A 26,181-nucleotide genomic window follows, 5' to 3' on the forward strand; every position below is an offset into this window, starting at 1 on the left:
CCACAAGAGAAAAGCTCAAAGCGTTGGCAGAAGAACACATGATTTATGAACTACAGAGGTAAACAATGAATAACAATAACTTGAACATGTTGCCTTGTGAAACAAATCCCAAGTGTAGTACTAGAAACACAACAATAAACATAACCCTGCATGCAGTTACATGATTACAAAGTATTTGGAAACAACAGGAAACTTTTTTTTCACGTCCTGTCTAGTCTTTGTCATCGCTTCCCTGTTTTGTAAATGCATGAATATCTGAGTTACATCAACCATTACGGAGGACTGAGAGCATCATTTAATCGATGTTTTCCAGAAACGAATACTGTAATTGAATTACAGTATGTTCCAGCATGCTTGATGCAATTGATGTAGCTGTAAATGTCAGAATGCGTGTTGTCTTTGTCCCGAAAATGTCCTTTGACATCAAGGGCCCTGTTTTCATGCCCAGCGCAATTGTGGCTCAATGTGCAGTCTCGCGGTGCTCATGGGTGGAGTTGTCTTTCTTTTGGTATTTTTGGAGACAAAGTTGGGACGAGCAAAATACATTTGCAAGGAACTGTACTAATATATCCTCTTGCGGATAGTTTGAAGTTAGGAAGTTGGCCGCTGTGAAGTGGCCACTTGGAGACCACTTTCCACCCTCGATCATGCATCCGTGCATGACAACACACACACACACACACGCACACAACGCGCACAAAGCAGTGGTGCCGTGCCGTCAAGGGGTGCTTTTAAAATTATATATTTGAAACATAGTTGTAAGAATAATAATGTATATCATGATTCATGTGTTACATTTTTCATGATTAGGCTCGTTAGCTTCATTAGCTTGTGGGTTTAGCTTTAGCTTTTTCCATATCCAGGCCCAACTTGGTGTGCTTTTCTTCCACATATGTATGATAAAGGCTCACAGACACCCACACACATATAGACAAAACAAGTTCAGAGTGTTCCAGATGCTTTCGCTCCCCTTTCCCTTAGAGCTGGAACACCTTTGTAATCAGGGACTCCGAAGAAAAGCAAGAACTGTAATCGTACACTTCCCTGCGCTCTCCTTGCAAGTAAAAAGAAAACATTGTGTCGAGTGTCTTCTCTCCTCATTGTGTGCGTTGTTTACTAATGTCTCACTTGTTGTGAACCTGACAATATTATTATTAATAATTATAATAATAATGATAATAAAAATAAAATGCATTCAATGAATTCATTGATGCACGCTGATGTCATTTTTGAATGACATACGATGGTATCCACCACACATATCGCCGTGCCTGTCTGCCCGCACCTGCATCAAATCCACCAAAATCGCTTTACACCACCTGCACCACAACTTAGACCTACTTTTAGCCGGTCTTAGGTCTAGTCTACTTTCTGTTAGGTGCTGTGTAATAGAAAATGTCCTCGGTCCGCCAGAATGCCCAGCGAGGCGCAATATGACCTGCCAAATTCCCAAGCAAAGAGGAGGACAATCCAAAGATTTGGATACAGCTAGCAGAGCTCAGCATCGCCTAACCGCCTCCGAGTTCACGTCTGCATATTTAAACGACCCACGTGGTCCCAGTCGGTCCGAGTCAGCCAAACGGCGTTGAGAACAGACTACTTGTGCCCCATATTGTTTTGGTTCACCGATCACCACGCTGTGTGTATCAGTTGTTTTTGTCTGATATTTTTTCTTGGTTTGGCGTCTGCTTGTGACGTGAAGATTACGTCCGACAAGGGACGGACCGGGACCACGTGGCTTGTTTAAATATGCAGACGGGAACTCGGTGGCGGTTAGGCGATGCCCAGCTCTGACAGCTAGTATATCTTAACAGTAACAATAATAATAATATAAAAACTACTGCAATTGTTCTTACACTACTGTCTATTATTACAGACCTTAATGCGTATACTAGCCTACTACTACTGTAAGTACAACAGTCAGTAACAGCATAAATGGAAAAGATATAAATTGATAGGCTAAGTCAGGGGTCCCCAACCACCGGGCTGCGGCCCGCTACCGGGCCACTTTGGACCAGGCCGCGGTGGGCCGCACAGATGAAAGAAAGAAGAAAAAAAAAAAAAGTACAGTAGTTCCGGTTTATTTATTAACAGAGGCCGAAAAATATTTTATTTTGAAAAGTGACCGGATTCTCTCCGTTCCACCCATCTATGACTGACTCTTAACGCATGTCAAGTTGTCTCCGTCGCGTAACGGTAATATTAAATGCACAAGCTAGCAAATGAGTAAAATAAACAGACGTATTTGGAAAGTTCCTTACTAAAGGTTTACTGTGACCAATATATTGGCTACAATTTATGTGCAACAACAAACTGGATATTTTAGGAATCCTTTTCATTCAATGAATGCAGAACGGAATCAACAAGTTATTCAATTAATTAACAAGATATTCAATAAATGTTAATCAGAGCGGCTGCGGAGTGATCAGTCTAGACAGAACCTAATCCTATAAGAAGCAGGTTTGAGCCACAAAGTTTTATTTCAACAACAAGCCCACTGTCAAATTTCGACATTGCCGCAGTCTTTGGCCATTTCTCAATAGGCGTTTTTGTCCGGTCTTACATCCTTGCCATCTTGTGAAGCGTCATCAGTTGCAGCCCAGGCACTGTTCCAAATGAAAGTGTGCATCAACCGAGCAGTGGCGGAGCCAGAATGTGGCTGATGGGTGGGCCTGAATATTTCGCTCACTGAGCACAATCCTCCTGTCCCGACATCATATATTCAAATAGATTGACAAACTGAATGATATGAAGTTCAGAACGTCCTTAGACAACCACAATTATGCCATTCTTAATATTCAGAATATTATATTTAGAATAAAAAAGATTGTAAAATGTAAAAAATAAATAAATAAATAATAATTTTGAAATATATATTTTTTATGAATCTCACTGGATGGGCCGTCTCTCAATCTGAATGGGCCTGTTCTCTCGCTGAGCACAATCCTCCTGTCCCAACACATTGTACTGTATATTCAAATAAAATGACAAACGGAATAATATGAAGTTCAGCTTTTCCTTAGACAAGCACAATTATGCTATTCTTAATATTCAATAAAATAAAAAAAAACACAACAAAACGCAAAAAAAACAACTATTATAATTAGTAATAATTTTAGAATGAATATTTTTTCATGAATCTCACTGGGTGGGCAGTCTCTCAATCTGGGTGGGCCTGTGCCGCCCAGGCCCACCCATACCTCCGCCCCTGCAAACAAGCACACACAGAATAGCCAGATTTTTTTCTTATCTACTAGCTAAAACCAACCAAGGAAGCGTGAAGGCTTGGCAATGAAAATATCACAAGCTGCCGTTCCTGCAACTGTCCCGGAAATATATTACCGTCAGGGGGAAGTTAACCAGTTTATAGCCATTCCAATTTACAAAGAGACTCGCGTTCTTAAGTACGTTTTTAGAAAGACCGTACTTCACCACGAGTTCACCACACCGTACTTTGTATTCTTGATATTGACAAACGGTCATTGCCTTTAAAGAAATGGTGTGAATTTTATGACACGATAATCTTACAGAAGCCCAACGGATGTGCGTATCCGCATGCATTGTGGCACATCCACATCCACTGGCAATTTGCGCAAATGCATCCCCTTCCAGGCTCAACGCACAGTGTGTGTTCTGCGTTTAGGGAGTGACGGCCCTGACTGTGGGTTGAATTGATTTGAAATGTTACTGTATGAAGGAATTCAATTCATTGCACTTGTGGGCGCTGCAAATGAAAATGAGTTTTCCCACCGCAACTTGAGCCACCACAGATATGAGCTCCTAAAATCACCAGGGGCGATTCGGTCAAAATGCCTGAATAATGATCAGAATCGTAACGGCTTTATTGTCATTGTAAACATGTCACAACCGAATTAGGAATGCCTCTCCATCAAGTGAATAAAAAAGAGTAAACAATAAAACAGTGCAGTAAGACACAGTGAAAAACAAAACAGAGCAACTCTAAAATTCAATTTTACTTCAAGTGCATGCCTAGACCACTGCAATAATCATTGATTAAAAACAGAAAAATATCCTTAACTTAATCTTGTGGTTCTGTAATTTCAAATGAGTGTTTAATGTTGTGGTGGCTCTGGGGGGGGGGAAATGGCTCTCGATCTGATCTGGATACGCGGGCTGTATTGTACAGCATTGTATTGTACGGGTCTGCCAGAAGGCGGAGTGTAATGTACAAAGCCACATTTACACACACAAATGCATTCTCTGCTCCTCGTCTTTTACCGATGATATTCGGTCCCTCTCAAAAACCTGGACCCAGAATCTAAATCTTTTGGGTTATGTGCTCTAAAAAGTTTATATCAATCCATGCTTTTGTCAGAACATTCGGTTTGCTCTCATATCACATGAAAATCGGTTACGCTCACCTGATGCTCATTGTAAGATCACATGACAAGAGACGACGAGGACCTCAAGTCGCAAAAGTTGCTCCGGATGTATAACTTGTACCTGTACCTGTACCTGCAACCTACTAACTGATCCCAGATGACTTATCCCAATCCATCACTTGTATTGCCATCAATAAAATCTTAGGACATATTCAGATGTTCAATTACGCTGACCTCATAACACAACTGCAGGGAAAAGACAAAGATCTCAACAACAAAGTGTGTCATTTTCAGCTGCAGAGATCAGAGAAGATTGTTTTATTTTCAAAGGGCTCGTTTATAAAATGCTGGCCATCGCCCACAAGGGAACGGAGTGGGTGTCAGCATATGAATGTCCGAACCAATCTTCAGGAAGATTCTATCTACTTGATTAGTTTCCTGCTCTGTGATTGAAAACTGTAAGGTCAAGCTATGCACTGCTCCATGTGGGATTGTAAGGAAATTGAGAATACAAGAAACATTTGTGCCAGTCGAAAGAAACATTTTTCCTCGGGACTGGAGACCTACTTTCTCACATGCTGCTAGGGAGCATGAGATGCATCTGATGTGACACGCCATCACTTTCCCAACTTGTTTCACAACTCCAGCAAGCAGCATGCCGACATGGTGACTTGCCAGGGAATAAGCAATGATGTCATGTCCGAGCGGGCTTTTTCTATGACAGAGAGCAATCACTTGTCACACTTGAGCAAATGAGCATGAAACAACGTTTTATTAGGTAAGAAACCCTTAGCAAAACGTAGTTTATCGAAGTATACTATAAGCAAACTTTTTTATACTAAAATGGAGGCAGTATACTTGAAGTGTCCTTTTTAAATAATTCATTTTCTAAATTTCACAGAAGTATGCTTAAGTATACTTGGCTTGTACTGAAAAGTATACACCAAAGTCTAAGATAAACTTATATAGGAGCTTCAAGTATACGCGTTCCTTCCACAACTGGCTCCAAATTTGCAGCTCATGGGGATAAAGTATGCTCACGCAAATAAAAACATCCAGTGATAGTGGCGCCTTCAAACTTTAAATGAGTCACACAACAGTCATGATTCATGCCACATGTTGTTGTCACTCTGGAAAGCGAAACATTTGTGGAGGGCTGGTGCTATTTTGGGCCACGACGTCTGTATTCTTAAATACACGGAACTAAAGTGCACTGCTCTTGTTTCATGTCGACAGTAAATACGCAACGGGCGGTCAAACGCGACGCACCAGCGGCTGCTAAAAGAGTTTTTAATTGTCATTAATATTCGCATACTTGCATGTAATATATTCTACTGCGTCCCCCCCATACACACACACACACACACATTGTATGTTAATTCGTTTTTTGATAAGATGTTTGCCAAACCGTTCCGTGTTAAATCCAACATCGTAATGAAGGGATCCGACAGGTGAGTGACAGCGACAGACAGTCGTCAAGCTTGTTGCTATATTCCAATAGCTAAAATGTCATTTAGTCCACAAAAAGAGTCAAAAGCCCATTTGTCAGTCCCCGTCATTAGTGCATGTATGTTCAGTAACTGTTAGTGAAACAACATTGGTTTAGTTTGACGTTTTCCCACTGTCAAGTAAATACCAAAAACACTATGGTCGGCTAATTACGCGCGTTTTGGCTGTTATCACTTAATTACCTGTTATAAATTACCTGTAATTACATTTGAATAGTCTCCTGACTGTATCTCTGGCATGGAATTATATTTAATTTAGGAGGAAGCTCAAGGCTGACATAGCAGCAGCCTTCCCTTCTCTATCTCCTGATGAATTAACAGAGCTGGTCCCGAACAAAGAAGAATTCAATGTTGTGAAGATTTATGCGCACAAGGGAGACGCTGTGACGTTATATGTTGGTCATAAGAACCCGCTCTTCTTTGAACTGGAGAAACGGCTTTATCCTACAGGTGATCAAAAACCTGCCAAGCCACATGAAAATGATGGCATGCTCAAAGTAAAGTACCTTTATTAAAATGTGCATTTTCATGTTGTAATAGTCTATATGCTTTGGCGCTACCCTGCTGCCCTACCTACATTCAGGACATGGCCCCCTGTTCTTCACAAGTTGATCGGAGGAGCTGGTGAGCTTCTTTTTGAAGAGCTGAACAGATTTTTAACAAATATTTTCTTGGAATGATCATCCATTTTCCTGTCCACAGATCTCATGCTTCCTGGTGTGGTAGTGCCTTCCGGTGGACTCCCAGATGTAACACAGGGTGACTCCTGTGCTGTTACAGTTGTTAATAATAAGTATGTGGGGTTTTTTGCTTTTTCGTTTTTTTTTTTTCCCTCCGTGTGACAGAAATCATTGTACTGATTCCAGAGCTCCTGTTGCAATTGGCACAGCTGCAGTTTCCAGTGGAGAAATGCTAAGTTTGGGCATGAAAGGAAGAGGAGTGTGTGTTTTGCACACATACATGGATCATCTCTGGTGAGTGGCTTCCTTACCCAAGCCACACCTTCAATGATTGCTGTAGGAATAGTTTGTCCACTGCAGGGAGAGATAATTGGCATGAAATGTTTGTGTCAACGGGTTTTCATTTGCACTTTTCACCCGATGCCCGTGCTTGTAGTAAACAGTGATAGCATCACTCATAGATGCTGTTATATGTTTCGTTGACGTGGTAGTACTGCAATTTCATAGCACGCACATTTTTGTCGTAATGTGATTATATTAGGAATATTCAGACAGGGTCATCAGTGAGCGAGATTAAGTATCGCAATTTCATTTGTAGTGATAATTTATATTGATTCTAAATTCTAGTTGATTCAGTCTTTTAATTCAATATAAGAGGAAATTGACATAGAAGTGGAGCCAATTTGTGCCAAGCAAATTGAATACAGCTCCTCTTGCTTCACTCGTGGATGCCATACCTCATACATTATACTTCACACAATTGTCAGTTGTCATTGTCATTATGTGGCGGATGCAGCTCACTCGGGCTGCACGATTATGACCAAAAGGATCAATGTTATAATCACCATTATTAATCACAATCATTTGTCATATTAGGGGAAACATATGTGTTGTATTTTTATTGCACTACTTTCAAACAATCATTATATGAATATTTTCAGTCCAAAATAAAACTTTAAATTAGTCGATTTTCATTTTAAAATGTAAAAAAACTGAATAAAATGGATTTAAGGAGTTGCCAAAGGCTAACTGAATAAATCTGCTTTTATGTTGTCCAGTGTACCTTGCCATGAATCCAAAACAAGTCCAGACAAGGGATGTTGATCCCTTTTTCTATTTTTGCTTTACTCCGTTCTCTCGACATGAGCCACACTCATAAGACTCTCGCTGCAGGGTGTTCTTGTTTGTTATTTAGGTGTCTTGATAAAGCCATAAACATGCGTTGGGCCCCTCCTGGGACTAGTGGTTAGGGAAGTGCTTGTTTAGATGTGCAGCAGAGTTGAGCCCGCATTTTAAATGAATATATGACCAACAATCATGCAAATTTAATTGTGACCCCCAAAATGTGATTGTGCGGCCCGACATACGGCACATTGCGATGGCAAATACAAATACCCCCATCACGTTGACCACGTCATTGTGCAGTACAGTGAGCTGATTATTTTTGACGATGATCGTGTTTCAGACTGTAGAGTTCATGAAAATGACAGATCTTCAGGCAGCCTCACTGCCAAATCATAGGCGGAGAAATCCAATCTCGGAATCCAAGTTGTCTCTGTCGCGTAACGCAAATAAATGTGTCCATAAAAATCAAATGAATAAAATTGTGCGCTTAGTACACATCATTTCCACCGATCTACGATGGTAACATTTAGCTAACATCCACACATGTAGCATTACAACAAAGTTGCGGTCAGATAACTTGAAACTCACCAAAACGGTAGATCGATTAAATAAGTCTTTTATTTATCGCCGACCATGTAGAATGTTTCAAAGTCTCCAAAACTATTTTTGTATTCGGTCGTAATTATCTGTTTTCCCCTCCGCTCTCGTGCGTGTGTGTGTTTGTGTGGCTGGCTGATCATGCGAAACTATGCGCTGCCAGGCACGGCACCTTTTAAAGAAACAGTACACTATTTTGTATAGATGGATTGATAGACAGTCAACTTGTCTTTTTATCATACTATTTTAATTACTTATTTAACACAATATTAGATTTTAACCGATTAAATTATTCATGCATTTTTCATAGCTTTTAGGATTTATCTTTATGTGGGTTCAAATAACATGTGAAATGATATACAGGTGATAATGTGCTAATAATTTCACACATAAGTCGCTCCGGAGTATAAATCGCACCCCCGGCCAAACTATGGAGAAAAAAAACGCGACTTATAGTCTGAAAAATATGGCACTTAGAAAGACTTTACATTCTATTTAATTGTTATTACTCTGTGTATTTATAAACTATAGTATTATAGAGGGTGATTGAAAGCTGAAACGGATTCATGGCAATTCCATTCATTCATTCATTCAGGAAAGACGAGTGTTTTGAGTTTCGAGCGTAGTCGTCGAGCAAATTAAACTCTTATCTCAAGGCACCACTGCCAAAAACTCTGCCTTCCATAATATGTCCCCGTTGATTTGTTATTCAGGGCTTTTGGAGAAAAGTCTGGTCCTCCCACTTTACCAGATGCAGAGGGTGAAGCACCAGACGTGAACGGTGACAAATGTGAAGCTGATGAGCAAGAAGAAGGTGAGGAGGAGGAGGAGGAGGAGGAGGAAGGTGAGCAGAGTGCAGTGCAGGAGCAGCAAGCAAGTGAGCCAGTCAAAGATGAAGCCTGCCCTGCTGTGGCTGAGCAGACGGAAGGGAAAGTTGAAAAGGGAAAAGAGGAAGCAGACGAAGCCCAGGAAGATCACAAGTCACCACAAGGTACCAAATTCAGGCCATCTTCACGCAACTAACATATTAACATTTTGTGCACACTCCCATTCACTAGCATCAGAAAATGTACCTCAACTTGTGACTGCGACGGAAAATATTTGTACTCGATTACCTTTCATCCACAAACAGCGCGACGGAGGAAAAGTGAAGCTTTCACCCCCAGAACTTTGGAATGTCCAGTAAATAGAAAAAGTCTGCACACGCCAACCAGTCAATTTCAGACTCATGCTAAATGTGAGTCAGCTCACACCTGCTTTAAGTGCCTCTGATTAACTCCACACCAAATTCAGATGTTCTACTAGGCTTTTCCTGCCTTTTTTTTGTTTTTCTTACTAGCAGCAACTTGACGGTTTTGTGCTAAGACTGAGTGCCATTTGGAACTGTTCCCTCCACTAGGGCTGTGCAATATGGACAAAATTTCATATCTCTGTATTTTTGCCAGATATCTACTACCGGTTAGGTGAAAATTAAGCATTTTTCTTCAAAAGAAAGAGCTAAATATCAAGCCAAAATGATGTGAAAAATGGCTTTTTTTTTTATTAGAACTAACTGACAGCCATCAACATTAACAAAGTTGGCAATAAATACATTAAAAGAAAAAAAAGAATAAAAATCCACAAGCAATTGTGCTTTAACTCATTCACTGCCAGACATTTTCAGACCCTCTTTTACCTTAACGTGTGAAAAAAAATAGAAAAAAAATATCAGTTCCTGGGATTGAATGGCTGGACTGTGAAAAGGCACAAGAAGATGTGTTTGTTGCCTTTGCGTGTGTGTGTTAACTGCAACACCGTGTTGTTCTGTGTCCATGCATGTGTGGCTTGACGCATGAATAAAGACTTTCCCATGCGCAGTCTGGCTGTAATGTTCCTGACAGAATTGAAAAAATATGAAAATTCAGCTCAATTGTTCTGGAAAGTGAGTTTTTATAGGATGGCGGCTCTGCAATACGCTTCAGGTGTGCCACTCTGTGTATTTGTCTTTGCCGCAGCCGCTCTTCTTTTAATGCGGCTCAGCTTCACACAAGACTGTAAGTGGGATTCCATTCGGATTCATTAATTGGTTGCAGGGCATGCAGTGACGCATTATAGAGCTGTTTCCTGACCACATGATCGTGTTTTGGATAATGGTATTTTCTGATGTGGTGAAATAATGTGACCCTGGTCATTTTTTTTTTTTTTTTTTTTTTTTCCCACACAGAGGCCATGGATGCTTTACTTTGGCAGTGTTTCCTCCTGGCTCTCAAAAGCAAGGTGCAGAAATCAGAGCTCCCTCTACTGACAAGCACTTTTCTTCGCAACCACATGTTCTCCTGCTGGTAAAGAGTCGGTCATTCGTCGCAAAACCTTCAAGAGGAATTCAATTACTAACCCAACACATTATGCAATTTTTTTTTTTTCCAGCCCAAGTGGAAAACAACTAGATATTAAAAAATCCAGCTATAAAAAGGTACAGTATAGCCGAGTGTGACTCCTTGCACATTGTTTATTTTACGAGTCAAGGGGAATCCCGCAAACACGTCTTTGAACTTGACTCTTCAAACAGCTCTCCAAATTCCTGCACGTCATGCAGGAGCAGCACAGCATTGTCCGTGTGAAAGAACTGACCAAGGGCGTGGAGAGCATTGTCGAGGTGGACTGGAAAAGCCCAGAGTGAGTTTGCCGTTTACAGACAGCGACTGTACATTGGGGCTGCCACAAACGATTATTTTGCAAGTCGATTAATCACTAACAGGAGTTGAAACCAGTCGACTAATCGGATAATACAGTATATCAATCGCGGCAGCAAGATGCTGCTCTTATAATAACCATCATTCGCTTACAGCTTGAATTCTTTATGTACACACTAAGGATGAAGACAATTAAGATCATAGTACATTCAACTGGTATTAAATTTGCAACTTAAGCTATCATTCCTGACATCTTTATAAATGAGGGAGCACAATTGATGGCGGTACTCTGGCATTAATTTTCTTTAGCTGTAATTCTTTAGTGCATTTGAAAATGGAACTATGCACTATGCAAAGTTGCACTAATGCACGGTGAAATTATGTCTAAATACAAAAAGAAATACTTGTATACATATTTCACTCTTCTTGGGCACAAAGACTTTTTTTTAACAGAAGGTATTGAAGTCAGAGGACCAATTTAGGAAAATGTTCTGTGCTAATGAAAACTACAATAAACACTTGTATTAGTATTTAATTTTGTCTTAATTCAACCTTTATCCAAATGGTTGTTTTTCTTCACTAGTATGTATGATTTAAAACTAGTAAATTGAGCTACACAATCAAAATGTGGTATGCAGCTGGAACAAAAAAAGGACGATTTTTTTTTTTGCACTATAACATAGAGCAGGTGTGTCAAACTCCAGTCCTCGGGGGCCGCCCTCCTGCACGTCTTAGAGGTTTCCTCGTCCAACGCACCTGATTCAAACAATCGGGATCAAGATCAGGCTCCTGCAGAACTTGCTGATGAGCTGAACATTTGAAACAGGTGTGTTGCAGCAGGAAGAGATGGAAAACAGGCAGGGCAGCGGTCCTCGAGGACCGGAGTTCGACACCCCTGACATAGAGAGAGCAAGCTAGTTCTTCCTGCTTCGATGTCCACCACGGGCATAAGCACATACTGTTTTGGTTGATAATAAACGCGAGGTGACTGACTAATGTAATGAATTGGTTCCCTCTATGTGTGTCGCTTATAGACTACGCTTCTCTGTTCCCGAGGAGCGCGCCATTGAAGCGGTTCCACAAGGAGAAACACTTTATCGTCCTCCTGAGATCACCACTTTATACATGGTGTCAATTCGACTGCAGCCTCTTTTTCAAGATGCAAACAAAAGGTGTGTGTGTGTACGTGTCTATTCACAGCGCTTGGGAAGCAGATGGTACTGAGGACGGTGGGGACACTCTCCCCCCCACCCCCCCTGTGAAAACGACCTAGATCCGCCCCCCTCCCTCTCTTCCCCCTCAACTTTCGCTCATAAGGCGGCATCGATCTCCGGTGAAACGGAGAGGACTTGTATTTGTCCGGGCGGTTATGTCCTGTTTCGAGTACTCAAGCATTTAAGTTAAACAAGAACGTTAGAATTTGCACCTTCGATTCAGTATTTTCTTTTCCCGAAGACAGACCTCCAAACGCAAGGCCGACGAATCTTATAAATCCGACATTGATTTAATTTTTTACTCACATTAACACGACATGATTTCCTGTATATTGGTAAGCCTGGGAAGCGCTGGGACCACGCAACTCCTTCGTTGTGGTGTCGAGAGCTTTAAATTCCCACTCTCGGTGGAACTGGAACGCACCGTCATTCAGTTGTAGTGAATCACTTTCATACTGTAAAAAATGACGTGTTTGCTCAACATGATAATACAAAAAAAAGACATCGTTTTCTCCACAAACATTTGTCATAGGTCATAGGTCATGTGGCCTGTACTCACCACTAGCTGAACTGAAATACAGAACTTGAAAAATATCCGTCACATCAGTTCTTTTTAATGCTGAGCCAACATGTCATTTTTCACAGTAAGAGAGAATTGCAGCTACAAGGAACAGGTAGCATGCACCGCCTGTCGTCGTGTGCTGTAATAAGAAGCAAAAATTAACAAACAAAAAACAATAAGAGTGGGTTTTTTTTGTTTTTTTAAACAATTAATGTAAGTTGGCTTTCATATGTTATGGCTATGTTCCTTGTTGAGGACATTTGGCAGTTAGTCTAATCCAGACATTTCCAGCTCCGGTCGTCAAGAGCCGTCAAGAGCCTGTTTTCTTGCCTGTTTTCCAGCTGTCCTAGCTGCAACACACCTCATTTAAATGATCAGCTCATCAGCAAGCTCTAAAGACCTTCGATAACAATCATGATCTTTTAAATCAGGTGCATTGCAGCAGTCATAGATGGAAAACAGGCAGGACACCTGCATATATATATGTACCTCCCACCCCCCCTCAGTTCAAAAACCCCATCTGCGCCCCTGCAAGCTTAAGAGTCTGGAAGTAGCCAGATGTTTCGTATTTCCTTGAATTAAGATCCGACGATGCCTGGACTTCGCCGTGGCAGAGCATCACCTTCAAATAACTCTTCAGGTGGGGGGGGGTCAAGTTATCACACCGAACTCAACTTTTATACTGTGTACAAATGTGTCTAAATGACTCCCGTTTTATTCGTTTATTTTTCCCAGTGGAATAATTCTATCTTACAAGGTGCGTCAATGGGAAATGTATGAAATGTGTGTTGCATGCTTACATTTGTTTTATACAGTAATGTCGAAACTATTAGACTACTTGGAAATCATGTCATGGCTGACCTTCAAGTAAATCCTCTTAGATATCTAAACGGTCTCATGACTGTTATTTTGCCTGTAAAATGTGGTATCAAAAGCAGGAAGCTTTTTTATACGCACGTGTAGTCCTGTAGTGTTCACGGGCAAAACTTAGCACATACCAAGCTGGAGCTGCTTTTACCTTCACTATTTGCTTCTTTGTGGCACAGACTGGTGAAAGCTTTGCTCTGAGATTTTGGTCCAAGTCAACATTGTAACTGCCACACTGTTAAGGGGGGAGTTGGCAATGTAGCCTCATTTCACTAAGCCCACGTAGCTCCCAACCCTGCAAGTCTCTAACCAAAGCCAAGCCCCTCTCTAACGTGGACGAGATGAGCCCTGTACGTAACATGAAGTGTTACTATGGGCCCTAATTTGGTAGACTGACGCCAGTGTGCTCGTCGTAAAAACGTAACTTTTTGTGTCGAGGCAAGTGTAGCCTATCGTGTTTGGGGCCGTGTTGCGCCTGTCTGGGCGTTCCGACGCACGGAGTTGCCTTGTCCCCGACTCATCCGACAATTTGGTACAAACGGGCACGTCATCATTTTCATGCCGGGGCAATGAGGGATGCTGCGAGGATTGGCCGGGAAAAGTCTACTTCTATCCCGCAAAGGCGCAAACGCAACGTTACGCCCATTCTATCTGTGCAAGGACTAGCAAAGTACCAAAAAAAAAAAAAAATGGCCGTCGCGCCTTGTGTCTGTGATCCGTTCAGAAATGATGTTCTCTGGCGCTCCCACAGGAAAGGCGCGGCATTGCAGCCCGCTGAGGTGAGAAGCATTGTCACCGAGTATGTAAAGAAGAATGACTTGGTGGATGAAATCAACAAGAAGTAAGCACAGTTTAGATTTCTGCAAATAAACATTAGTTGCTAAGTAATAAATGCACTGAAAACAATTCACTTCCACAATACTGTTTACTCCATTTGTGAAGGTGATTGATTGGAGATGACGCACAGTATTTACGTTCGATTAAATTGTTCATTTCGTCAGCAGGCAAAGAGGGAAAGAAATCTCTGTTGCTGGCAGTCAGTAATAAACACTGGAAAAATAGAACCATAATAAGGGCGTTGCTTGCTTGGGGGTTCAATATAATGTTGTGGTGAACGGGTACCAACATTCACGTCCCTGGGGCATGTGATGCCGCTGCAATCAGATAAGATGCTAAAATGTGACTTTCCAATCTTAAGGGGCATTTCTGTTCTTTTTTTAGGCCCCAAAATGCTGTCTTTTATCATTTCATGTGCCACATAAATGAATGATTAGCAGTAAGAGAGATTCAACAGATTAGCATGAGAGCCGAACAAGGCAGCATGTGCCCTGCCATCCAGTCGTGCATCGCAAGTGGAAATGAGGTAAACATTTTGTGTGCTTGTTTTTCCCAACCAGTTACGTGAGAATCGACCCAACATTATGTGACTGTTTGCTTGAGAAATCAGAGTACCAGGACATAGAGACTCTCAAGTGGGATGACCTTTTCAGCAGGTAACATACTGGATTTCCTGTGGCCACGACATGACACCACACTTTTAAAAACCCGATACATTCTTGCTGCTTGCAACTACGATGCACATTCTATAGTGTTGCCTTTAGACACCACCACAATGGATTGAGAATAAAACACCCACACTCAACGATAGATGTCGAGCTTTTATAAGATATTTAAAAAAATATTTCATATTTTCTGGACTATAACTCACGTTTTTTTTCATAGTTTGCGACTTATACTCCGGAGCGATTTGTGTGTGAAATTATTAACACATTATTACCTGTATATCATTTCACATGTTATATTAACCCACATAAAGATAAATCCTAAAAGCTATTAAAATGCAAGGATAATTCAAATGGTTAACATCTAATATTGTGTTAAATAAGTAATTAAAATAGTATGGAAAAAAAGACAATTCGACTGTCTATCAATCCATCTATACAAAATAGTGTAATGTTCCTTTAAAAGGCGCCGTGCTTGGCAGTGCATGGTCTTGCATCATCAGCCAGCCACACACACGCATACACTAGAGCGGAGGAGAGAACAGATAATTACGACCGAATACAAAAATAGTTTTGGAGACTTGGAAACATTCCACACGGTCGGCGATAAATAAAATACTTTTTCAATCGATCTACGACCGTTTTGGTGAGTTTAACGTACCGTAACTTTCTAGTAATGCTACATGTGTGGATGTTAGCTAAATGTTACCATGGTAGCTCGGTGGAAATGATGTGTACATTTATTTGCATTTCGCGACAGAGACAACTTGGATTCCGAGAGAGGGTGGAGGGGGGTGCGATTTATATTCCAGTGCGATTTATATGTTTTTTTCTTCTGTATTATGCATTTGATGGATGGTGCGACTTGTACTCTGGAGCGACGTATAGTCCGGAAAACACGGTACATGATTGACTATTGAGGAATTACAGCCATTTTTTGCACAGTGCCTCCATTATGAAGAGCTAAAATGTATTCTGACAATTGTCTCACAAGAGGTTAATAGATTAGGTGAAGTTTTTCCATGTTTCTTCAGGACAATTCAAGCAGATAAGACTGCAGGGCCTGTAGTCTTAACAATTTTTAAAGTTCTCTGAAAGTGCTCCTAAGTCTGCTTAAAACGACACTGGGCATCACATTTGTGAACTGCTCTGGCTAAAGACTCCGGGCGTCACTAGGATTAGTCTCAAGTAATGAACAAAAATGGTTACAAATTTTTCGATGTTGAGGTTTCTTCAAAAATACCCTCCTTAAGATCTCTATTTTGCTGGCAGCCAAAATTTAAAATTGTATTTGAAGTGTATGAAACTAAGTGATTATCAGACAATCTGCATCATTAGCGAATGTATTTTTAGCCAGCCCAGCACTCAATCAAGTAAAAGACACGCAGTCGTGTTTTGAGCTCAAGCCCAAGATAAATAACGCAAACACAAGCGAAATTAATAAAGTCAATATACTGTCTTCCTAACATTGACGGTTGGTGAACCCATTTTACCTTAACAGAAGCGAATGTTGTCATGGGATCTGAACACCTGCGAATGTTTGTAATCCAAATGTAGTTCATCTTCAATTCCGGGATGTCTTTCTTTAACGAGTCTATTTCTCTTTTTAATTTAATGTATTCATGCACTTAAGCATGTGGCAATACCCTCACAAGGGAGCACTGAGCGCAGTAGGCACTGCCCCCCCCCGCCCACGCGGAATATACTTGGACCCCCAAGGTGCCAGACCAGATAATTCACTTCTAGTATTTTCCGATTTTCGTCCAGGATTTTTTTTTTCCACATTTCCCCCCCGTTCCCCATAGGCAAAATATAAATAATATGTATCTGTGTTTCCTGATGAATTTTTGTGGGTTTGTTAAGCTTTTTTGATGTTGTTGTGCATACCCCCTGAGATATCCCAGGCAGAATTGTTGCTACCCATTTGTTGTTTGTGGAGTAACTCAGAACTGGTAAGGCTGGAATTAAAATAACTGAATGTCACATCACATTGGTATCACAACAAAGGCCCGATGACTGAACATGCTCATGCTTTAACATGGCTGCTTTACATTAGCCACTTGGCTTGTAGCCAGTTAGCATAGTTAACCCACCAAGACACCTGCCAAAAGCCTTCACTGGCTCCCAGCTCACAGAGCCCAGTTCTCTTCTCCTTTCTATACAACACAGTAATAAAAACCTGTCAAGACACTGTACGGCCAGAGCTATTGCAATAGGTTGTCAGTAGCGACAATGCTGCGGCCCGCTACCGGTTGGCGACGATTAGCGCATGAGGCTAACTCACCAAGACGAGTAGAAAAGTGATCACACAGTCTCCAACTCAGATCTCGCTGATAAGCAAGTGCTCACTCACAAATGCACTCACTATTTCGATGGGTTTTACGATTTCATGATTTCATTTAACGCACTCTGTGGATGTCTGATGCAATACCTGCTTGTTAACTAACACTATAATCTCCCAAGGGTATGGTCTCAGTTGTTATTTCGATATTTTTCTCCCAACACAAGGCTGCGCTAAAGGGAAAGTCCCATTTCTACCCAAGCACACTTGTAGTGACTTGAATGCCCTTTTCATGTCTGTGAAAGCCAAATAAACAAAAATAAAATCAAATGCATCTAGTGTAATATCGGCAACATTTTTGTCAATTAGTAAACAATACCAATATGAACTCAATTCCTTAACGGGTTACATTTTCTTGTGCGTTAATCTGCAGTAACATTGTACTCACAGGCATCGTCTGCCCTCTACTGGTTCAACAGCATGTAATACCATGGATTATGCCACAGGACGTCCGGTTCACTGAGGAGGGAAAAGGTGGATAGTAATTTGGTTTTGTTAACCAACTGTTAACATTTACTACATTTTACTACATACCTTATCCCTTTGCATGTGAAGTATGTCCTTGTCAGGGACATGGCTAGAGCGTAAAAAGTCTCTCCACACCGTCATCCATGCTCACGCCAGCGCCGCCGTACACTTAAAACCACGCCCCCGAAGTGGAAGTCTTTCGTTCTCCTCCTAAAATAGCATTGCGTTATTTTGCAATAATTCATTTTATTGCAAAATAACACAATAAAAACAGTAAACCTGTTGCATTATAACGCAAACGTTTTGCAATACAACGCAATAGTATTGCATTATAAAGAATATTCTCATGATGTCCCCTGGCAGGCTGCGGAGTCTGGTGACCGACGGTGATTGTGTTGGCAGCTAAATGCAATCATGGTTGACACTTAAAAACAATTGTAAACAAGTCACTCCTACTCACGATGCTCCCAGCCCAGTAAGTTGATGTGAATAGGAAATTAGGACAGAGGGTTGATGACGGAAGGGTGTTGCGGACGGAGGATGGAGGACGGACTGACAAGATAGGCTTTAGTCTACGCAACAGGTGGACTTTTTTTCCTGAAAGGTCGGATCTAGAAATTACAACACAAGGTAAAATCTGGTATTGCGCATGCTTTTTTTATGTCAAACATAAAAACAACAAATGAAAATACCTCAAAAACCTGATGTGCTGGGAAAAAAAAGTAAAGGCATTTTTAAAAATCAGCATCAAAAATATATCTAAGGACACATAACGCCATCTCTGATTGAAATGTGCTCTTGACCAGTGTTATTTTCTCGGATCACTATGTTGAACCACAAAAACGAAACAGTGCCTGATTTGTCTGGGGTTATTTTCATGTCGAATTTCTTTGCTCGGTTTCAAGTCATGTTAGTGATGATAGTGTTTTTTCTTTCATTAACGTTGCGGTACAAACAATGTCGTGTCTGTCGTTTTTGATCCTCAGAGTACTTTGGCGAAGGCTGCTCACAGACGTGTTATTGAGACACCAAGGAACAGTTATCATTGTGGGAAAAATGCATAAAATCTTTCCTTTTAAAGATGAAAAAAAATAATGCTATCCCACCACTTCATTTGACCGTCTTGGAACCCAATTGGCAACTTTGTTGAAGGGGAGCTTTGCAGTGATGCAAAACAGTCCACTTCTCTGATGAGTGTCTGAGATTGCTGCCGCATAAAAACTTGATTATCAACAGATCGAGAAACTGGAAAAACTCTATAATGCAAAACTTATCTCTATTTTGGGTTAAGATTTTTTAGTGGGGGCGGGGGGGGGTAATGTTTGTTTTTGTTAATTGGTGTTTGTTATTCTCTCCTTCACAGATGAAAATGAGTAATTGAGATGGGAAATGTTCCACTTAGTTGTATAAAAATTCTCGACAGTAGCAGTTGCCCGTTATTTACACAGATCAACATTTTCCTAAGGCTGACAAAGCCTGACCTTTACTTTGGTATGACTTTCATTCATTCCGTGACATGACCATTAATACGTTCCAGACTCCCCCCAAAATAGTTTTTCTTGTCATGTGCCTTTTAAGAAGAAAATACTGTCTAAAGTATTGCAATTTAAAAAGAATTACCTTGATGACTGAATTAAATAAAATAGAATAAAAAAGTTTTGTTCCTTTTTTTTTTTTTTTTTTTTTGCTTCAGTTCAGTGTGCCGCTTCTTTTGGTCTGCATGCCATAGCCACCTTGGGGCAACTTAATGCGTACATTGAGATATGCACGAAGAAGAGTTTCACAACTGACTCCGTAAGCTTTCATTATAAGTATAAATACAGGCGGTCCTCGGGTTACGAACGAGCTCCGTTCCTACGCTGGAGACGTAACCCGAACATCCGCTAAATCTCAAAATAAATGTCTTTCTCCGACCTTTTGACGACATCCAGCTTCGTTTCCATCGTAATGGCTTTCCTCTTGGCCGGACCAGCGTCGCTAGGCGATCCCACTTTCTTTTTGACACACACACTATGGGGCGGGCGCGAAAACGGCGGACGAAACACGGGCGTCGTAAAGTCGAAACGTCGTAGGTCGAGTACCGTGTAACCCGAGGACCGCCGGTATAAGTATACATGCCTGTGAGTATTGTTAAACTGTCTGTCTACATGTGTTGATCCACACGGTTGTTCAAATATCCGTAGCTTAAAGTGTTATAACACTGCTACATCAATACGATTTGTTAATCTGCCGATGGTATCTTGCGTTGTTTGTTAGCAATTAGCCAAATGGGCTGCCGTGAGGCGTGTTTGATGTTTAGCCCGACCGTGAACGTCAACCGGGAGTGGCAACAAACAATACAATACAATGCAATACAATCATACTACAACTGGAGCATTCCAACCAATCTTTTGAGTCCACTTGTGTTTGAACTATAACAATAATAATAATAATAATAATAATCTAAAATAGAAACAGCCTGGTTGTAAATGATGCACATGCAGATGACATGAAAGCAGAAAGCCAGATGTACACGAAATGGAAGATGTTGCATTTGCAGCACACTCGAGCATGTCTTGACATTTTACCAATAAAACCACAATAAAGCAGAAAAGTTTGACTCCGCTTTCCTTTTGATATAACCCCAAAACACTTAACAGATCCAAATAAAACGTGATTTACTGCTGACTTGAACCTTTGACCTCTGGACCTTTATGCGTTCGGGGAGAACACCCTGCTATTAGTACAGAACGTACAACACATTGAAGAGTAAAAGATCAGAGATAAATGCACTTCACTGGCGCGTCACCATTTCAGATTTTAAGACCTACATTGGACGTTTTCCACAATAAGATCAAAGGCAAGTACATGCTCACGTCTAGGCGTGTTCTGTATCAGAATTTCATAACGGAGTCAAGCCATTCCAACATCAACATGTTCAGACCATTCCAAACATGTTTTCTAGTCTAATGGAGTTTTGATACCAGAGTGAAAGCATGTGATGACTAAATGAAACATAGTTTATTTTTTTCCAAATCGTTGAATTTGCCTTGTTTCCACGAGCTGTACATTTGAATTGCAATGATCTCATTCTTCACTGCAGTTATCACACTGTACCGTATTTTCCGGACTTTAAGGCGCTACTTTTTTCCTAGGTTCTGAACAATGCGGCTTGTATAAAGCTGCGGCTATTCTGTGGATTTTTCTTGCACCGCTAGGGGCGCTCTAACCGTAATTACCTTATAATACAATTGCCATTAACCCATTAAGGACGGGAGCGCATAAGCGCGTTTCCACCACTAAAGCCGGGAGTGCTGTTGCGCGTTTCTCCCTTTAAAGCCGGAGAGCGTATACGTCACTGTCGTTTTTTTAATCCAATTCTGGGTCTCTTAGCCAATGAAACGCATCAGAATATACATGTGACGGTGTCGTGAGTTGTCGGAGCATACCCGGAATTTTCTCGAGGAGTAATGGCGGACGCCGTTGATCGCGAGATCTCTGCTATAAGTCACGGCAGTGATATAGACGACACGCTCGCAGACTTTAAAGCCATGAAACCAACCAAACGTGATGTATGGTTAAGATATATGTTCGTAGACAATGATGATTTCAACGTCTTTGTAAGAGAATAAAGCATGGTAATTACCTCTTGATTTTTTAAAAAAATTAAAAATAGTGCTTCACTTGCATCTTCAATTGATGAATAAACCCGTGCCTGTGCGAAAGCCACGCGTCTAAGCTCTCAAATTCTTCTGCGACAGGGGCTGAATTATGAATTATTTTGTAGGTGGCGAAAATGTCAGGTTTTCAAGGGTGACTCCAAAGACGACCGTAGGTTTTAGAGGGATGTCTCACGAGAGGGGCTTCAGGCTTTAATGGGTTACCAGGATGTGACTGCAGGTGGAAGAGTTGAACGGGCGAGGGCGCTATGAACTAGGTTAAGCACTCGGCGATGCATTGGGTGGTAGGCGGAAGTAGAGCAATAAAAGGTGGACGTTAACTGCCAAACTGGAGTGGCAGCGGGCGGTGAAATGAAGATAAGTTCTTTATTTTCTCTTGGCTCTGTTCCATTTTAATCAGCCATGTTGCTGCCGTGTTAAAATGCAATGTTAGGAAAGAATCTGTTGAGGTACATATATGTACACATACTATTCAAAATCGTTCTGTAACTGCACTAAATATCTAATCTTTCAACATAGATAGGTGCGCCTTTTATAAAGGTGCGGCTTTATATATATATATATATATATATATATATATATATATATATATATATATATATATATATATATATATATATATATATATTTCCCCCCCATCATTTTTTTTTTTTTTTAAATAGAGTGGATGCGGCTGATATAAAGGTACGGCTTATAGTGCAGGAAATACGGTACATACATAAAGGTTGGAATGTACCCGAATTTTCAACACATGACAACAAATGGGATTCTAGATTTGTTCCAGCTAAAGCAAGTCCATATGTAACCCCGTCTCAAGTTTTCCACACATAAAAGAAGAACTTGGGGAAAAAAATCTTCCACACGTTTGACTTTTTGACGTCATTGCCATTCAGTAAATAGAGCAAAAATGATTTCATCACACTGTGAGTGATTCTAAAAGTTTCAGACATAAAAATATGCAACTCGCACAGACACAGGGCGTCTGTGGCCACATGCCAGCACTACTGCGGGAAATCACAATGGCAGGGTCGGAAAACAAAAGCAACGCTCAAATACGACGAGGAGCTCAACGGCAGAGTCTCCATCACATCAATACGACACACGTTTCAATTTACTACATGATGAACAATGACAAGGATGACAGCAAATTTTCACGCTCATACCAGGTATTTGTTGGGGAATGCCCCATGAAAATATATGAAATTACAACACGGCTCCGGTATCATGGACCAGAATTGACCGAACTGAATCCAAGCCATACCTCAAGTCCAGTGTCCAATTGTGTTTCTCACGTCTGACGCCATTGGAGAAGTATTAGTGTCACGAAATGTTTCTTGTGGTCATCTGGAAGCGACGAAACGTTGACATGGAAATCATTCTTACAGGACTTTGGGGAGAATGCAGGAGTGCCATCAAATAATGTTTCCCGGACAAGCGCCTCTTATAAAGAAGGGACACATTGAAGCCATCGATGTCTCCGTGGCTTCCCGAGGCTCCAATAAGAAGGTGACCACCATCCCTGAGATTCTAACTCAAAACTGTCCAGGACACGGAAATTATGGTCACACTTTTATATTCTAAAACACGCTTGGAAATTCACTGTTCTCTTTGCGATTGACGATTTGTTGATGTGTTTTTCGTGGGGAAGTGGTGGAAAATGGATAAATGGATGCATATACATACAGTGTGTTCCAAGAATGACTTTCTTTTTTTCTTTAAATTCGTTTCAGTTATCATTCTCACAGATGTACGGCCATCAGCATTTGACAGCTCGCGTTTTTTGTAAGCGTCGCATCCTCCTGGCCATGACTCACACCAATTGACTTTGGAGCAGCTTTACAAAATTGCCGCCTGGCAAGAAGTTTTTCCATCTCGACCAAGGTTCCGCTACAGAAATGAATGAAATAACTCAAACTTATATCGAAAATACATTTTTGTCAGCAAAATAAAATGAGAGCAAGAGTGCATTTAAAAAAAAAAAAAAAAAACTAACTGAAACTCAATTTTTTAAATTATTGCAAACATCTTTTTAATGTATTTATTTCAGTATTACTATACGGCCACACAGAAGAAAGAAGGTCGAACAGTTGTTTGTGAAATGTAAATTACTTAATTTATGACTCAATACTTCGTCATAGTGACCTCTTTTTTTTTTTTTTTTATCTCGCACTCGTCATATATTTAAAAAAAGGAAAACTTGTCTAATACTAAAACTAGTAATAGCTCAAATGAAAGTATTTTTGAAAAAAATAAAAACAAACAAACCCACTCTAAAATCTAATTAAAACTAATAGAATTAACCCATTAAAGCCTGAAATCCCTCTCGTGAGACATCTCTCTAAAACCTACGGTCGTCTTTGGAGTCAACCTTGAAAACCTGACATTTTCGCCACCTGCAAAATAATTCATATCAATCCCAAAAGAATTTGAGAGCTTAGACGTGTGGCTTTCACACAGGCACAAGTTTATTCATCTTTACTCTTTTAACTCGAAGATGCAAGTTAAGCACTATTTTTAATTTTTTTAAAATGGAGTGGCAATTACCACGCTGTGTTCTCTCACAAAGACGTTGAAATCGTCATTGTCTACGAACATATATCTTAACCATACATCACGTTTGGATGGTTTCACGGCTTTAAAGTCGGCAAGCGTGTCGTCCATATCGCTGCCGTGATTTATAACAGCGCTCCCGCGATCGACTGTGCGGCCATTACTCCTCGGAAAAATTCCAGATATCCTCTGACAACCCACGACACCGTCACATGTATATTCTGATGCATTTCATTGGCCAAGAGACTGAGAATTGGCTTAAAAAAAAAAGAAAATGACGTACAGTATACGCTCTCCGGCTTTAAAGGGAAAAACACGCAACAGCGCTCCCGGCTTTAGTGGTGGAAACCCGCTTATGCGCTCCCGTCCTTAATGGGTTAAAACAAATACAAATAAAACTAACCCTTACGAAGACTCAGTCAAATGAAAAATCCCAATTTATAATAACCCGGTCTCGACTGTGGTTTGGCTGAGTTTCTGGCCGTCACGCTGCTCCGACGCGTAGCTCAACCTACTCTGCTCATGATAAGTTTCTCGAAACAGGATTGGCTCTTGACAAAGCAGCCAGCGGGGAGGCCTGCCAGCACCGCAACTGATGAAACCCCAAAACTCTACAACAAGCATTCCTGCAGAGCCAAACACTTCAATCAGACGATTATGGTGTTAAACAACCTGAAGTCAGTTCACATAAGCTTTATCGCGATACGAAGCGTCCGCTGAATCCAGCTTTTGTTGAAGTTGAGTTTCAGTGTAGCCCTTAGGATTGGCTTTGCGCAAACGCGCGCTCCAGCTTCCACTGTGTGGTTTGGCAACAACAGATCCCTGTTTCAAGGAACTTGCCATGTACAGTGTGAACTGCACTACGTGGTGGAACAGCGTGATGGCCATAAAGCTGAGCTGCAGTCAGGGGGCAACATTTACAACACTGCCCCAGTGTCATTTGGCAAAGCAATGATATCAGTTGGAGAAGCCCACGTTATCGAATGCTGTTGGCTTCACGTCCGTCTGGATAATACCCGAAATGAAATTGATAAAAGCAAGCGTGTTGTCGCTTTTGGGACAACACCGTATCGTCGCCGTACAATGACAAGCATTTCAATCGCATTTTTTTTTTTTTTTGCTTTGATGAAAGGAAAAAGGTTCAATTTGGAGATGCCTTTTCTTTGGACCGCAACAATTTGTAAGCTATTATGAGCATTGTGCCTTGCGTTTTCTGTTGTATTGACCTCTGCACATTCAAAGTTTCAGTGGCATGCGAAGTTAATTAAATAGCCTCGTCCTCTGGAAATTGAGTTTGACAACCGTGCCTCTTATTGTGGAAACGCGTTTCCTCAGTGGACATTTGGCCTCTTCCGAGCTGTGGTGTGTTCTTTAAAATACAATCCTGGCTGATGTATTATTCTGGCTGTGATGATTTCCATGTGCTTACTCGTAGGTGACCACAATAAAAAACCTGGAGGTATACGCTTTGGATCCTTCCGCCGTCGCCACCGCGCTGCAGCACAGAGTTCAAGCCAGTTCGGTCTTGCAAGCCATTCCTGGGGCCAAAGACAAAGTCGCGGTCCAGATTCAAGGCAACCAGATTCAACAAGTTGGACACTTGTTGCTAGGTTTGGAGCTTTCTCCCTCTTGCGGCTTATTGAACCGTTTTGTTCTTGTACATAAACATCCCCTCTAATCTGTCATTTCAGATCATTATGGAATTCCTCGCAAGTACATCCAAGGGTTGGACAAAGCTCCGAAAAGTGGAAAGAAGAAGTAGCAATTTGAACGCCGTACCAGATAGACTGTCTCCGTTGCTTATAAAGCTGCTCTACTGTATGCGAACATTCCTGCGGGCCGTTTGTGTCATATTCAGTCATCTTGTAACAGCCGGTTAAAGAGGTTTCTCTGTGTTGAAAATACTGTACATTGGCTGAGGGTTTCTGTCACATGCTCAAACGTTTACGCAATCAGTGCTGTCATCTTAAAGCAGGCAGTAAGCTCGACGCCCGTACCCAATTCATATCATGTGTTTCAGAGAACGTTTCTGTCACAATGTTAGTGTTTCTGAAAGCATCATTGGATAAAATAAATATTTTGGCAACGTAGAA

General features: G+C 41.0%; 1 protein-coding gene across 1 annotated transcript; it reads left to right on the plus strand.

Moving 5' to 3' along the window:
• Positions 1-5,582: 5,582 nt before the first annotated feature.
• Positions 5,583-26,181, plus strand: eif2d (eukaryotic translation initiation factor 2D). The gene is made up of 15 exons (XM_086039314.1): positions 5,583-5,794; positions 6,111-6,301; positions 6,392-6,475; positions 6,554-6,644; positions 6,718-6,825; positions 8,967-9,244; positions 10,457-10,574; positions 10,660-10,705; positions 10,802-10,908; positions 11,960-12,097; positions 14,320-14,409; positions 14,966-15,061; positions 22,924-23,044; positions 25,524-25,698; positions 25,780-26,181. The coding sequence occupies exons 1-15, from the start codon at positions 5,739-5,741 to the stop codon at positions 25,848-25,850; spliced, it is 1,770 nt and encodes a 589-aa protein (XP_085895440.1). The 5' UTR covers positions 5,583-5,738; the 3' UTR covers positions 25,851-26,181.

This window comes from Filicampus tigris, chromosome 1 (genome assembly GCF_054856515.1).
Source record: "Filicampus tigris isolate MCC_2025a chromosome 1, RoL_Ftig_1.0, whole genome shotgun sequence".
NCBI lineage: Eukaryota > Metazoa > Chordata > Actinopteri > Syngnathiformes > Syngnathidae > Filicampus > Filicampus tigris.